At 38.7% G+C, this 15,940-nt stretch overlaps 1 protein-coding gene across 1 annotated transcript in view; it reads left to right on the top strand.

Annotated features, from left to right (window-relative positions):
- Positions 1–6,926: 6,926 nt before the first annotated feature.
- Positions 6,927–15,940, top strand: part of LOC136705875 (adhesion G protein-coupled receptor F5-like) — a 31,109-nt gene continuing 22,095 nt past the window's right edge. The window contains exons 1-7 of the mRNA XM_066679685.1: positions 6,927–7,030; positions 8,381–8,473; positions 10,967–11,070; positions 11,713–11,758; positions 13,912–14,061; positions 14,226–14,393; positions 14,484–14,609. Of these exons, the coding sequence (XP_066535782.1) occupies positions 8,461–8,473; positions 10,967–11,070; positions 11,713–11,758; positions 13,912–14,061; positions 14,226–14,393; positions 14,484–14,609 (607 nt within the window). The 5' untranslated portion in view covers positions 6,927–7,030; positions 8,381–8,460. The remainder of the gene's footprint in view (positions 7,031–8,380; positions 8,474–10,966; positions 11,071–11,712; positions 11,759–13,911; positions 14,062–14,225; positions 14,394–14,483; positions 14,610–15,940) is intronic.

Genomic DNA, 15,940 nt, shown 5'->3' with positions numbered 1-15,940 from the left:
TTAATATTCACAGCCACAACAAAGACCTTGCCCAAAGTAAAGATGTTTTTGTTTTTGTATGCACAGAGTTAGTGAGAAACGGATGGGCATTTTTTATCATGATTACTGCAGAATATCTCTGTTCTCGTCATAAACTGTATGTATATTACGCATTTTGAAACTCTGTAATAATGTGCTGTATTTTAATCTATAATTTAAAAATATTTTTTCCTCATATAATTCTGGCTTATTGTCACAGTATTTTTTTCCCCCATTCTCACTGCATTTAACAAGTTTCTTATATTGTTTTATTGATCCAGACCTGGGGCGGCACAGTGGCGCAGCAGGTAGGTGTCGCAGTCACACAGCTCCAGGGGTCTGGAGGTTGTGGGTTCGACTCCGGGTGACTGTCTGTGAGGAGTGTGGTGTGTTCTCTCTGTGTCTGTGTGGGTTTCCTCCGGGTGACTGTCTGTGAGGAGTGTGGTGTGTTCTCTCTGTGTCTGCGTGGGTTTCCTCCGGGTGACTGTCTGTGAGGAGTGTGGTGTGTTCTCTCTGTGTCTGCGTGGGTTTCCTCCGGGTGACTGTCTGTGAGGAATGTGGTGTGTTCTCTCTGTGTCTGCGTGGGTTTCCTCCGGGTGACTGTCTGTGAGGAGTGTGGTGTGTTCTCTCTGTGTCTGCGTGGGTTTCCTCCGGGTGACTGTCTGTGAGGAGTGTGGTGTGTTCTCTCTGTGTCTGCATGGGTTTCCTCCGGGTGACTGTCTGTGAGGAGTGTGGTGTGTTATCCCTGTGTCTGCGTGGGTTTCCTCCGGGTGACTGTCTGTAAGGAGTGTGGTGAGTTCTCTCTGTGTCTGCGTGGGTTTCCTCCAGGTGCTCTGGTTTCCTCCCACAGTCCAAAAACACACGTTGGTAGGTGGATTGGCGACTCAAAAGTGTCTGTAGGTGTGAGTGTGTGAGTGAATGTGTGTGTGTGTGTCTGTGTTGCCCTGTGAAGGACTGGCGCCCCCTCCAGGGTGTATTCCCACCTTGCGCCCAATGATTCCAGGTAGGCTCTGGAGCCACCACGACCCTGAACTGGATAAGGGTTACAGATAATGAATGAATGATCCAGACCTTGACTGTCCTTTCTACAAATAAATATTGGGTATGATAATTTGAGATATTAAAATACATTAAAAGGCATTAAAAGGAATGTTATTTAAAATTATATTATAACAAACAATTTAAGTGAAGGACCAGATGGAGTTGATCATTTGAATGTCACACAAGAAGATTATGGGCAATTACATCAAGAATTAATCAAATGTACAGCAGCAGATGTCTGTCATATGATCATTTTTACAGGTGTGTGAAATAAAACTAAACCTTTTCACCACGATTAACAAGAGACTATATTTTTCATAAGCCAGTGAACCTGTGTTGAGCAGCACAGCGCAAACCTGTGCTTCTGGATTATGCTAAGTTGTTTCTTCAAACGTTAAAGCACTGTGTTTTAGGTGGCAAAAAAGTCAATTTTCTGTACAAGAGAGAACCTGGGCTGTGTCTGAATCAGCAAACGGCTCGTGATACCTTTGTAAAATAGGTTTAAACACACACTGAAATGAACAGACCTGCTACTAAGCTGGACAGCTCTAGAACTACACTCTGAAATCATTTTACACAAGGCACAGCATTATCTGCTATTATGTTGTTCAGGAAAGACATTGTTTTGCATTAATACTGTGAGGAAATGTTAGTCTAAAATGTCTTGGAATGGAACATGAATCAGAGGGACTATTAGCTCAAAATTCAGCTCAGGTCTCTGATTCTAACAAGCTGAATTTATCTGTTTTGGCTTCCCCAGCCTTGGCTGCGGATAATCAACTCCGGAGTTGTCATGGAGATCTGCTGCACCTCCCCTGTCTGAACTGCGGGCTCAAGGACACATGACTGCTACTACATTCTTGGACATTTTCACGAACTGAACCTCCTGAACTCCTACTGCTTTTGTCCACGTCACTGAAACTATATGTGTGTATTGCTTGTGTTAAAGGTGTTGTTTTTTCAGGATCACACACTGTGCTTCCTTAAGGCACAGTCTGTGACCTTCTTTCTTTTTACCACCATGTCGCGTCTGTTGCGCAGACCCAGCCCCTGTTTGGGTGAGTGAACAGACGGAATGTAATTTCAAGTTGTACTTGTATAACTTTGTATGCAACGTGAGGCAGATATTGTGAGATATTGAACATTATTTTCAGTGTGTGGTTAAAAAGCTGTTTCACTGAGTAGTGTCTCAACACTAGTGAAAGAGAAAGGGCTTAATGTGCCTCCTGAAGGCAGGTGAAGTTACAATTTCAGAACCAATAGCCTAAGCTAATTTTTGGAGACTCTAGCAAATGTTGAAAGACTAAAATGATTTGGTTTAATGAGGTTGGATTTATTTAATTTTCTATTTGATTTGGTTTACTAGACTTCAGTGGGGGCTCTGTTCAAAGCCTAAGTCAATGGAAATAGCAAAGAAGACCTAGGGTCTCTAGGTAGTCTTCCACTCAAGAGTTAACCAAGCCCAGCCCTGCTTAGTTTTTGAGCCCAGACTAGGTCAGGTGTCCTAAAAGAGGTGTGGCTGAATGTCCCACCAGGAAGCAGTTGACGTCCTTTAATCAGTTTCAAATTTCTGAAACAATAGCTTTGGCTCATTTTAAAGCTTAGGTAAAGTTTAAAAGAGTAAGAAAACTTGAATTAATCAGGATTTTTAAAGTTCCCTGTTTTAGATGTTAGACTTCTATGGGGACTCAAACCTCTGAATCAGTAGCCTTTGCTAATTTTGGGGCTCTAGTACCAAGGATTTCAAAACTTGGTTTAATGAGGATCTAGTTATTCTTCTTTAGTTAGAACATTTCTATGGGGATCCAAAACCTCAGTAAATGGCAGTATCTTAGAAGAACTTGGGTCCCTAGGCAGTCTTCCATTCAAAGGTTGACCAAGCCCAGACATACTTAATTGCAAAACCCAGAGTAGATCAGATATCCTGATAGACGTTGGGCTGAATGTGTCAGCAGAAATCAGCTGAAGCCTTTGGTCATTTTGAGGCTTTAGTAAATTTTAAATGACAACAAAGACTTGGTTTAGTGAGGATTTATTTATTCTTCTTTACTTTAATTCTATTAAACTGTAAGCATCGGTCAATGGCAATAGCTCAAAAAATCCACGAAGATGTTCCTCTCCAGCATCCAAAGTACATTCACTGTGGATCTTAGCGTAATCTCAGGTTTAGTGGCAGTGATACTAGGAGTATCTCCACTTTTTGGTCTGTAGGTTCACTGCATTCAAAGAGCTCTGTCAATTTTATGGCTAAATTCCATATAAATAGCACACATCTTCTCATAGATTTGTTCTCTTCAACATCAGATCCATTACTAACAAAGCTCCTTGGTTAACGGTTAATTACTTCATCATTGAACTTGAACTGAATTATATGTGTCTTACAGAAACTTGGCAGCCACAGAACAACTTTTTACACAAATTCTGCAGCACCACCTGGATTTGTTTATATATGCAAATCAATTTCCTACAATAAGGAGGTGGTCTCACGCTGATCTATCGCAAGAGTACACACCTAACGCCACTCTCGTTACAGATCAGATCAGATGTCTGTTGGCTATTGAGCTCTGTGGATCCACACCCACTATCATTGCTGTGCTGTAAAGACCACCCCCAAGTCATCATCCAGCAGTTTACTTAATGACCTCTCTACACTCCTAACCACTCTTAGTGCAATGTCTCCTAATATTATCTTAATGGGAGACTGATAAAACTGAAAACATGTTCAAAAAAGATTTTAAAGCAAGATTAGATTTACCTATTTTTACCTGAATTACCTATTTCAGATTAGAAGGCTAATTTGCAACTTGGTATATCAGAGGTGCATCGTATCAAATCAGACATGTTACTCCAGAGGACTTTGCCAGGTCAATTATGTCTAATCCTATTTCTGCCTCAGTTTCCTCACCCATGGATCTGGTGGCATACCACAGTAATAATTTATCCTCTGTGCTTGATTCTTTGGCCCCGCTGAAAACACGAGTGGGCCCATTTGCCCATACTGCCCCCTAGTATACACCTGAGCTATGCAAACTCAAGTTGGCTGGCAGGCGCTTGTAGTGCCTCTGCACTAGGATTGGACTGACTGTGCATAAACAAATATACGTTGACCACATGATGCACTACAAAAATGTCCTCTCAGAGGTGAAAACTTACTCTCAATAAGCATTACAACATTTTCCACTCTCTGTTGTATGTGACTTTAGCCTTCTGAACTGAAAGTCATATGTTTGAACTCCTTTCAAAATCCAGTATGTCTGCTTGTTATCTGGACCCAGTTCCCAGATCCTTATTAAAGGCTTGTCAGTCATTCCACATACCTTACATAACGTAGAACTCACCATGGATGGTATGTGAGGATTTAGATTTTAAAAATTATAAGCTTAATTCAGTGTAGGTTATCTTTGTAAATAGGAAGATTGCTGATCAGGAAATCTAGTTCTCTATATCTCTGATTCTCAGAAACATACCATATGTTTCTTGTAGCTTTGGCTTTGCATTAATATTGGAACACATCACACTGTAATAGATGAACCATTCATTCATTCATTCATTATCTGTAACCCTTATCCAGTTCAGGTTCGCGGTGGGTCCAGAGCCTACCTGGAATCATTTGGCGCAAAGCGGGAATACACCCTGGAGGGGGCGCCAGTCCTTCACAGGGCATAGATGAACCATCTAAATAAAATTTAGTCAACAATTTGACCACTTTGATGCATAGAATCTGTTGGACCTGTTTAGATAGTCATGCTAAATTTCTATAAATGCTTTAAAATATCTAGCAACTCTCCTGTGACTGATCCACTCATCTCAGAACAACACACACTAACACACCACCACTATATAAGTGTCACCACAGCACTGAGAATGATTTATCACCAGTGTGTAGGAGCATTTGGACACATAGGGTACATCATGGCTGTATCGGACTAATCGAACAAAATGTAAATTCGATCTTGAATACAAAGAATTGGAGTCATTTCAGGTGTTGGTAAATAATTTAAAGGTACATGATTATTTCTTGTTTCATACAAGAAACCCCCACAATCTACTCTAAAAATCAAACACCAGCTTTGTTGTTTGTAGCTAGTGGTAGTAAATGACTGAGCTGAAAGTAGTGTCCATGTAAGTGTGTATCACATTCATAAAGTGAACAGATATGATTTGAGGGGCTCCTTGTAACCAAGGGAAGTAAAAAAAAAATGTATGCCATGTTTATAGATGTATGTGTGATTTGTTTTTATAAATTTCAAGTAATGCTGCTGAACAGGAAGTAACGCTTATCTGTTTTGTCTAAATCTCCATTACGTACAACTCTTTACGGTAAAGATAAAGAGAAGAGGGTAGAATGTCATGCTACAAACCCTTAGCCCTTATTTATTATTGGAAAGCAGAAACCTTTATGTATTTTTAAAGCAGCCTTTGTTTTAATTGCAAAATGTCCGGCACTTTCAGTGCATTAGCAAGAACAATGTAGAAGGATTACCTTTTATTAATCTCCTTAGGAAAACAATTCTCTGCATTTAACACATCTGTGGTAGTGTTCGGTTTCTGTGTGTATGTTTGTGCTAAGTGAAGTGAGGAAGTTATTTTAAGAATGTTCTCAGTGTAATGCCACACTCCATTGGAGAATCAACAGAGCAACTACCAATTACAGCAGAAATGATGGTTATGTTCCTGGTTTAAGTGATATTTAACCAAAATTAGAATTATTTCTCAAGTATAGACATATTGTTGCTCATTCATTATGTACTTCTAGTTTGACTCCTCCAATTGGTGTTGTCCCACTAGCCACCATCACCTCACTTTTTTATATAAACAGCAAACAAGTAAGTATTTAAAATGCGTTTTAAATTTTAAGATCCAAATGTTCAAATGATGTTTATAGGGGGCATGTAAAATCAGGACCTGATACATCATAGGGGTTGTGGGGTCCTTTTTAAAGCCAAATACAACACTTAAAAAACCATTCTACTCAGAAGTAAGACTCAAAAGGTTTAATGCCTGTGGTGGTTATGACGCTGTTGGTAGGCTGTAGCCAATGTGGCTACTAGAGTGTTTATAGACGGCTGTTTGTAAAAATACTGAGTGTTAAAGATGTCATATATTTTGTAGATTACAGCCCCAGATACTTTCAAATGAAAGTCATGCTGTTAATCATGGCACAACTATTTGTTTTGTTTTATTCTCTGTTACAATTAACATTATATATATATATGTATAATACATACAAATAATAATAATAATTTAAAAATGTTGATAAAATGGTGTTCATCAGTAAGAATCAAGGAACATTTTAAACATTAAATGTAATAAATGTACAGGTGCTGGTCATAAAATTAGAATATCATGAAAAAGCTGATTTATTTCAGTAATTCCATTCAAAAAGTGAAACTATTATATGATACTCATTCATTACACACAGACTGATATACCTCAAGTGTTTATTTCTTTTAATTTGATGATTATAACTGACAACTAATGAAAACCCCAAATTCAGTGTCTCAGAAAATTAGAATATTACTTAAGACCAAAACAAAAAAAAAGAAAAAAGGATTTTTAGAAATGCTGGCCAACATGTATGAACATTATTAATGAGCACACTGTAATGAGCATGAATTCATTACTTACAGAGAAATGAGTGCAAACTACTTTTGTAGCTACTACTATTGTTATTAAATTACAAAAGTATGAAATGAATGCTGAGACCTGGCAGTGAGCCCTGGTCACATAAACAGTTTACAGCACATGGCTGTCACTATGTAATAAAGATTACCGGTAAAGGCATGCATCAGTCATAATGGGGAATGCGGAAAAAAAACGCCTTAGCCGCTGAGGAAGATACAACAGTTAAGTGAGTTTGTAACAAAGCACGAATCCGAAGTGTCTTGGGTGACTGTCTGTGGAACTGAGAAGAGAAAGTATTAGGACCCTGAGGCTGACATTCAGTGCCAACATTTTTATTTGAAAAAAGGTGAGATACTTTATGTAAAAACCTATATAAATAAATGCTGGTTTGTTATGGTGGATTTTTTAACACAAAGAAGAAAGAATGTTTACTATTTCAACATGGTGACTCTTTGACAAGACAAGGGTTTGGTTGGTGTCCTGGACTGTGAGTATGTGAGTGAAAAGGGGTTAGTGAGTCCACAAATTAACTGCCTTTAATAAACTGGCACATGACAGAGTGCCATATAAGAAATCTAAAGAACTGGCTCACAACCTTGGTGTATTAATGGACTCAGATCAGTTTTAGTCTCATATTAAAGCGGTTACTAGATCAGCATTTTACCATCTTAAGAACATCAGTAGATCAGAGATTTTCAGACTAAACCAGACCTGGAGAAACGTATCATGCCTTTATTTCTAGCATTGATTACTGTAATGGTCTCTGAACTGGACTTCCACAAAAGACCATTAAACAGCTTCAGCTGATTCAGAACACAGCCCCAGAGTCTCCCTCGGAGCAAAAGAAGAGATCACATCACCCCCCCCCCATCCTCAAATCCTTACACTGGATACCGGTCTGTTACAGAATAGACTTTGAGGTGTTATTACTGGTTTATAAATGTCTAAATAAGGGGTAGGACCAGAGTATTTATCAGATCTGCTACAGAGATCAGAGCCGAGCAGAGCTCTCAGATCTTTAGGAACTAGAGTTAGTCCTAACTCAGGTCAAAACTAAACATGGAGAGGCAGCGTTTAGCTCCGGCACCGCTTTTAAATGGAACCAGTCGACTGAGAACATTAGAAGAGCCCCAACGTTAGACACTTTTAAATCAAGACTTAAAACATTCCTGTTTGAGCAGCTACAGCTCGGTTTAAAATATTCTGCACTTTTCTGTAACGGCATTTTATTTTACTCTTTTTATGTAATTGTCTTATTGGAAATGTATGATTTATTCTGGTTTTAATTTAATTGTCTCTTTTTCTGCAAAGCACTTTGAATTGCTTCTGTATGAAAGGTGCTCTATAAATAAACTTGCCTTGTAGAAGAATAGCATTAGGTTGAGTATATTGAACATTGTTTATTAGTTATGATGATGACAGAAGTTCTAGAGTGAATGGGGAAGTGGCTGATAATTTGAGTTCTCAAAGTGACGCAGCTATAAACGGACTGGGAATAGCACAGCAGGAAAAAGGGGTGGGTGGGATGAAGATCCACAGCGCCACCTGAAAAGAAAAATGGGTGCAATGCTGTGTATCAAAGCAGTATTCTGAGAGGAGAAGGTGCGGAGTCGTGTCAGAATGAATGCTTAAATGTGCTTTCTGTTCCAATATTTTCACATTTTCAAAATTTTCAATAAACCTGCTGCTTTCACAGATATGGCCTTGGAATGAAAGACTGGGTAACAACTTTGGTTTTTCACGGTGACGGCTGAATTCTAAATCTCTATAAGCAGCATGGCCACTGAAAGTAAGTACTAAATTACTCCTGCACTGGTAATTGTAAATCGTCTGTACCAAATTGTGTGTACCATGTCACAGCTTGCAAGGATAATAATAATGCTCATGCTAAAAATCAGCCATTTCCCAAATGCTTGGGACAATATACTAGATTTAACTCACAGCTCAACAGACCGTATTTCCATAGTGTACGCCTGCACAAAGTGAAAATAAAGTAATGAAATATATAATTACATATTCATTTCCCTATTCCCAATGCCTGAATGTTCGCTTATCCAACCAGGCGAGGGATTTGCATTGCTGCTTAATATTGACTAAAATTGTGTAAGGGGCTCTTTTTTGTAATTTGTCAAAGAAGCTCTTTGCTTATTTTTGTGCTGTTTAAAAGTTGGGTTTAATCCCCAACGATACATCTTTCCTCTGTTCTCCAGTTGTCTGGAGAACACTGCCCTGTCGGGACTCTACATCCCACTGTCCCTTCTTTTACTCTTAAAAAAAAATTATAAAATAAATAAATAAATATTCCTATTTTTCTCTCTTCTCACCCTTTCCTTTACATGTGTTATCCTCCTCTTTTGGTCCCCTGGTAGTCACAAGTACTTTCACTTCCTGATAGCTCTTATATATATCACCTCTCACCACATCAAAGCTGGTTAAGTCCTAATACCTATTTAAGTTCATCTATTTGCCTTTGGGCTTATCACAATCAGTGCGACAACTGTCTGTATCCGGATAGCTGTCCCATTACAAACTGTAAGAATTTTTTGTTTCCTAAGCACCCCCTAGGGCTACAAGTACTTACTGCTCCAACTTGTGTTCTCATGTCTGTTTAAGCTCACTCTACTGTGTAAATTCAGTCCAGTATAATTCTTGTACGGCCGTTCATTCTCTCTCTCTCTCTCTCTCTCTCTCTCTCTCCTTCTTTTTCTTTCTGCCATATAATGTCCGTACAAGGAATATAAAGCTAGATTCTCCTTGTAGCTAGGCAACCATCCACCTATGAGCTATGTGATGTATTCTACCTATTACAGCTCTGTGGAACGCTACAATCATTTAGAATCTGTCATTTTAAGGTAGAATACTACATAGTGTTCCTTTAAACCAAAAATAAATAAATAAATAAATAAAACACAATTTTAATAATGGCAGAGCACAGTATCTTTACAGGTAATTTAATTGTGTAATTATACAGGGGTTGGACAATGAAAGTGAAACACCTGGTTTTAGACCACAGTAATTTATTAGTCTGGTGTAGGGCCTCCTTTTGCGGCCGATACAGCGTCAGTTGGTCTTGGGAATGACATACACAAGTCCTGCACAGTGGTCAGAGGGATTTGAAGCCATTCTTCTTGCAGGATAGTGGCCAGGTCTCTACGTGATGCTGGTGGAGGAAAACGTTTCCTGACTCGCTCCTCCACAACACCCCAAAGTGTCTCAATAATATTTAGATCTGGTGACTGTGCAGGCCATGGGAGATGTTCACCTTCACTTTCATGTTCATCAAACCAGTCTTTCTCCAGTCTCGCTGTGTGTATTGGTGCATTGTCGTCCTGATACACGGCACCGCCTTCAGGACACAGTGTTTGAACCATTGGATGCACATGGTCCTCCAGAATGGTTCGATAGTCCTTGGCAGTGATGCGCCCGTCTAGCACAAGTATTGGGCCGAGGGAATGCCATGATACGGCAGCCCAAACCATCACTGATCCACCCCCATGCTTCACTCTGGGCATGCAACAGTCTGGTGGTACGCTTCTTGGGGCTTCTCCACACCGTAACTCTCCCGGATGTGGGGAAAACAGTAAAGGTGGACTCATCAGAGAACAGTACATGTTTCACATTGTCCACAGCCCAAGATTTGCGCTCCTTGCTCCATTGAAACCGACGTTTGGCGTTGACATGAGTGACCAAAGGTCTGGCTACAGCAGCCCAGCCGTGTGTATTGACCCTGTGGAGCTCCCCACGGACAGTTCTGGTGGAAATAGGAGAGTTGAGGTGCACATTTAATTCTGCCGTGATTTGGGCAGCCGTGGTTTTGTTTTTTGGATACAATCCGGGTCAGCACCAGAACATCGCTTTCAGACAGCGTCCTCCTGCGTCCACAGTTAATCCTGTTGGATGTGTTTCCTTCTTCTTGGTGGTACGCTGACATTACCCTGGATACCGTGGCTCTTGATACATCACAGAGACTTGCTGTCTTGGTCACAGATGCGCCAGCAAGACGTGCACCAACAGTTTGTCCTCTTTTGAACTCTGGTCTGTCACCCATAATGTTGTGTGCATTACAATATTTTGAGCCTCTTACCCTCTGCTCATTGAACCTTCACACTCTGTTCTTACTGGTGCAATATGCAATTAATGAAGATTGTCCACCAGGCTGCTCCAATTTAGCCATGAAACCTCGCACACTACAATGACAGGTGTTTCACTTTCATTGTCCAACCCCTGTATGTGTGTGTATATGTGTGTGTGTGTGTGTGATGTTTTCTGTATTTTCTTAAAGGGTCAGAATCAAAATGTTTGCTGATATGTGCTTGTGTCTTGCTTATGTTCATGCATGAGGTGCACATGCATGAAATCATTCAAACATCAGACTACACATCAGAGGTAAGAGGAAAAGTTCATTTTTACATCTTTAACCTTAGTGAAAAGTTAAACTACAAAGAATTAGAAATAATCATAATGCATTACAAAATTGTAGTGAATTAGAAAATTGTACTGTAAAAAAAAAAAAAAAAAGTTGCAAATCAAAAAGACACCACATTCTTCCCTTCCATTGGCTTCATTTAAACAGCAGGGAAAATGGATTCAGATCCAATCATTTTAGATGATAGCACCTGGAACTCACTCAGTTCATCATTCACTCACTCACATGCATACTCGTGTACATACTCACACACATTTAGAAGCTATTCCACATGGAGGTGCTATTCAGTGCTTAACTATTAAAGTGCTTTATGAAAAAGGCACATGATTTTTTATTTTTTTATTTTTTTTGCATCTTGGGGTCAGATCAGGACTGTGATTTACTTTGGTACAATGACGTAACAAATATATCTCATTTTCTGTCAGCAACTCGTTTTGCTGTCTCTGCATTAACCATGAAAAATCTTGTCCTTTTAGAATCTAAAGCTGTGTATAAAACCTTGACCAAATAAAATGAGAAATACCTAATCCCAGCTCAGGATGTTAGTACACAAACAGATGGTTATCGCAGTTTCTTTTTTTATCTGAATTGTGCTTTTACAGAATAGATATATGGATGGACATTTTAACCCCAGACACAAGCGAGCTGGTAAGAATATAATATTTTAAAATGACTATCCCTTAATATCCCTTTATATATTTATTTATATGTGGGATATATGTGTGTGTATTTTGTACGTGTTATGAAATAAAAAAATGTCATAGCTTTTGTAATGACCATATGATAAAAATTTAGAAAGAATTATAAAAATTATAGAGTGCATGCAGATAATTACAGGCCTAAACTGTATGTTTTAAAGCAAATATACCTTATGAGAACAAAATTTTGGGGAAATAAGCATTTCGATAGAAATGAAAACATGAAGAGCGATCAAATTTAATATGTGCTTTAACAGTCTGTAAATAAAAACTTAATTATAAAAAACAATGAAACATTATGTAATTTACACTTTTTCAGTTTCAGATTTCCAGTTATTAATTAATTCTTTAGTTAAGTAGTATTTTTTTTCTGGCCATCTGGCGTACCACCACTTGCTGCTTTATGTACCACCAGTGGTACGCAGACCACAGTTTGTGAACCACTGCTATAAGGAATCGTCCCGCGCTTGCTCTTTGCCTGGTCCATTGCGTTGTTCTGATACTATGGAGTTTGTCCTCGACCACTACCCACAGTGCATTACATAGTTGCCCATTCTCTATTAGAAGAGGAACAATCATTCCAATTAGTTCCTCAACAAGTAGCTTGCTGCTTTGTCACAGTAACAAACTCTACTACACTGCGCTCACCGCCCAGACTGGATCAGCCTCAACTCACCATTACAGTATCAAACAACCCAGACAGCGAATCAGCTGAATAAACTACTCCGATTAAACTTTCTTCAGCCCAAGTGAAGTCTTATCTAGCCCGGTGTTCGGATGAGCGGCAACTATCTCAATTTTTAGCATGTTCCCTTTGTAGTGTACCATAAGTACTGAGGTAACATGGATTTAACCAGCCCTACAATGCATTGTACTTACAATATAACATTTATCCATACTGAACCACAGCTGCATCCCAGTGGGCATGGGTCAGTTGAAAAGACGATGAGACGACGATCAGTTGACGGATGAAATATGGTTAAATTTGGAAGTTTTTTTCCTGCCGTCCATGTGATGTCTGCACAGTACTTACCAAGTTAAAATTAAGTTACCATGTTAATTTTAGGTCATTTTAACATCTTATTTATGTAATTTTAATGTAAGTTTTCAGAAGATCGTATGTAAATGTAATGTCAAATATAAAGTGGGGCAGAAAGGTATTTTCAGCCACTGATTGTGCCAGTTCTCCTACGTAGAAAGATGAGAGAGGTCTGTAATTTTCATTATAGCTACGCTTCAACTATGAGACACAAAATGAGAAGAAAAAAAATCCAGGAAATCACATTGTAGGATTTTTAAAGAATTAATTTGTAAATGATGTATTTATAATGACACGAGGAGTGAGACGCTGAAACCCATACGTCTGTGTGGTGGTGGTTGTTGAAGCACTGATTCAGCTGCAGTCCAGTCTTTGTGAATCTCCCCCACATTGTTACATGAGTTTTGTTTCACAGTCCTCTCCAGGGTGATGTTATACCTATTGCTTGTACACTTTTTTTCAACCACATATTTTCATTCCTTTCGCCCCTCTGTTAATGAGCTTGGACACAGAGCTCTGTGAACAGCCTCTTTAGCAATGACCTTGTGTCTTGCCTTGATTGTGTAAGGCGTCAATGGTCGACTTTTGGACAACTGTCAGTCAGCAGTCTTCTCCATGATTGTGGAGCCTATAGAAATAGACTGAGAGACCATTTAAAGCCTTTGCAGGTGTTTTGAGTTAATTCACTGATTACAGTGTGGCACCAGGTGTCTTCAATATTCAACCCTTTCACAATATTCAACATTTTCAGAGAAACTGAATTTGAAGTTTTTGTTAGTTGTCAGTTATAATCATCAAATTAAAAGAAATAAATACTTGAAATATATCAGTGTGTGTGTAATGAATAAGTATCACATACAAGTTTCACTTCTTGAATGGAATTACTGAAATAAATAAACATGATACGATATGATATGATTTTACGACCAGCAGCTGTGTTTATTTCCAAAATTCTAACTTGTAAATTGTTCTGTTTATTTAATGGACATATGGAAGTACTTTTGGACAGATTTAATTCATTCATCCTGAATATAATATATATTTTTACATATATTTTTACCCAGCCATAACAGGTCAAACAGAATATGTTGCAGTTGTACAGTTGACAACAAGCTCACAGATTCCAGTGTCCGTTGTTAAAAATCTTTTGAGTAATTTGAAATTGCCATCAACCCCTAGCTCCTCAGAAATCATTGGTTTCAACCTTACAGCAGGTGAGCACCCTATACCTGTATTTAAGCTATTCTTAACATTTTAAGATGTTGTCTTTCAAGGTTTCAGTAAAGTGTTTAATATATAGATTAGCTTATAATGCAGAAGAGTAAATTATTGTATGATATTAAAACTTCGCTTATAAGAATGTGCCTTTCTCTGCTAGTTTGCCAGCCAGTGAATAATGAAAGTTTACCAGAGTGCACATGTGAGGATTCATATGTTTGGTCATACAATGCCTGTTCACACCATAAAACCTGTGGTGCCACGTTAGGAGCATGTAATTGTATTGTTGGTCTTCCAAGTCTTGGGCAGATGTGTGTTCCATTAACTGGTAAGAAAACAGTTATATATAGCATTACACTTACATCGTACTTGAAATAGCGTTCCTTACATTAACATGGTCACCATCTTCTTTTTAAAGTCTTTGACTTCACAGTTCAAATTCAGACAAATGCACAGATAAACACCATCAAGAGTTTGCTACAAACTTCAAACAACGTATATGCTGACAACATTTTACGTGTCTTAGAGGTTAACTTAACGACAGGTAAGAGTTTTGTCATATTCCTTTCATTTTTTTAAAATTAATTTGAAAAGTTTCTCTGATTTAATGTCTTCCAATAAAAACTTGTTTGTCGAGGAAATAAAATCCGAGTGCGGCACGGTGGGATTATAGGTGATGACGACGTCATACGGGGTCCTGGGGTTGCGGGTTCGAGTGAACTACTAAATTAAAACACTGTCAAGGCAGCATCATTTGCTACGGAGTACATTTAATACCTAGATTTTCTGTGAGGTAAAGGTTAGGTAACAGGCAAAAATCACCTTTTCCTCTTTACTAACTACTTTGACTTCATTCCATCTGTTCTCACAAGTAGACAGAGATGCTGCCCAGTAGGATGGCTTTGGAGCCACATGGATTTTTACAGCAATATCTGCCCACATCCCATGACTGTGAGGAAGAAATAGGTTTCCTTTTTAGAGCTGGAAATAGAGGGTAGACTCAAGCCATTATAGAGTAAAATATCCTCACAAACGTAAATCTAATTTCTTTGCCATAATCCAGCAACATAGAGACATATATTAGTGTGAAATACTTTCTTATTTTTGTCATGTCTAAAACGAGTTTAGAGTATGGTTCTAGAGTCTTCCTGGTGAGCCTGCTGTTTCCGTTCCCCCTGTGTAACTGTCTCAAGCTATGGATCCGTGACACAGTGAAACTGTCTTGGGCCCTGGTATTGTGTCACACTGAAATTGAGTTGAGTAGCTCTGTGCCTCAAAATGGCTCTGTGCCACTGTCAAATTGTCTCGAATGGTTCTGTGCTCCTGTGAAACTCTGGATAAGAGTGTCTGCTAAATCTTGTAAATATAAGTGCAAATTTAAATGTAACAGTGAAATTGTATTCAGTGTGGCTAATGTCACAGTACCATTGGAGTGCCGCCAAGCTGTGGCTCGAAACTGTTTTACAGTGGCAAGGAACCACACTGCCGGGCCTGTCCAAGCTTTTTATGAGTGTGCTTTAGACAAACATATTTTGAACATTTTTTTTGTAATTTTGTCAAGTATTGAGAGAAATCACAGATTCTTGCATTGTACACAATCCCTTCTCTGTGTGTTTTACTTTGTTGTAAAGCTTGTTATTCTGAACGTGTAAATCTGTACATAACTTGCATATAATTATCATAGGTTTTCTGATTAATCCATAGCCAAATTTGCAAGCTCCAAACCATGTTTATATTTTTTAATAAAGCAGTTCTCATTTACCTGGGTTTTTCTAGTAACCCTGTCCTTTCTAATATAATGTTTTAGAGCAGGGCTACACTATGAGAACGTTAGAAAGCAGAAATACTCTCTGAATGGGGTTGAGACGCCCAGCT

This window comes from Hoplias malabaricus, chromosome 8 (genome assembly GCF_029633855.1).
Source record: "Hoplias malabaricus isolate fHopMal1 chromosome 8, fHopMal1.hap1, whole genome shotgun sequence".
Lineage (NCBI taxonomy): Eukaryota > Metazoa > Chordata > Actinopteri > Characiformes > Erythrinidae > Hoplias > Hoplias malabaricus.
Note: the sequence above shows the minus strand (reverse complement) of the source record. Positions and strands in the feature narration are given on the sequence as shown.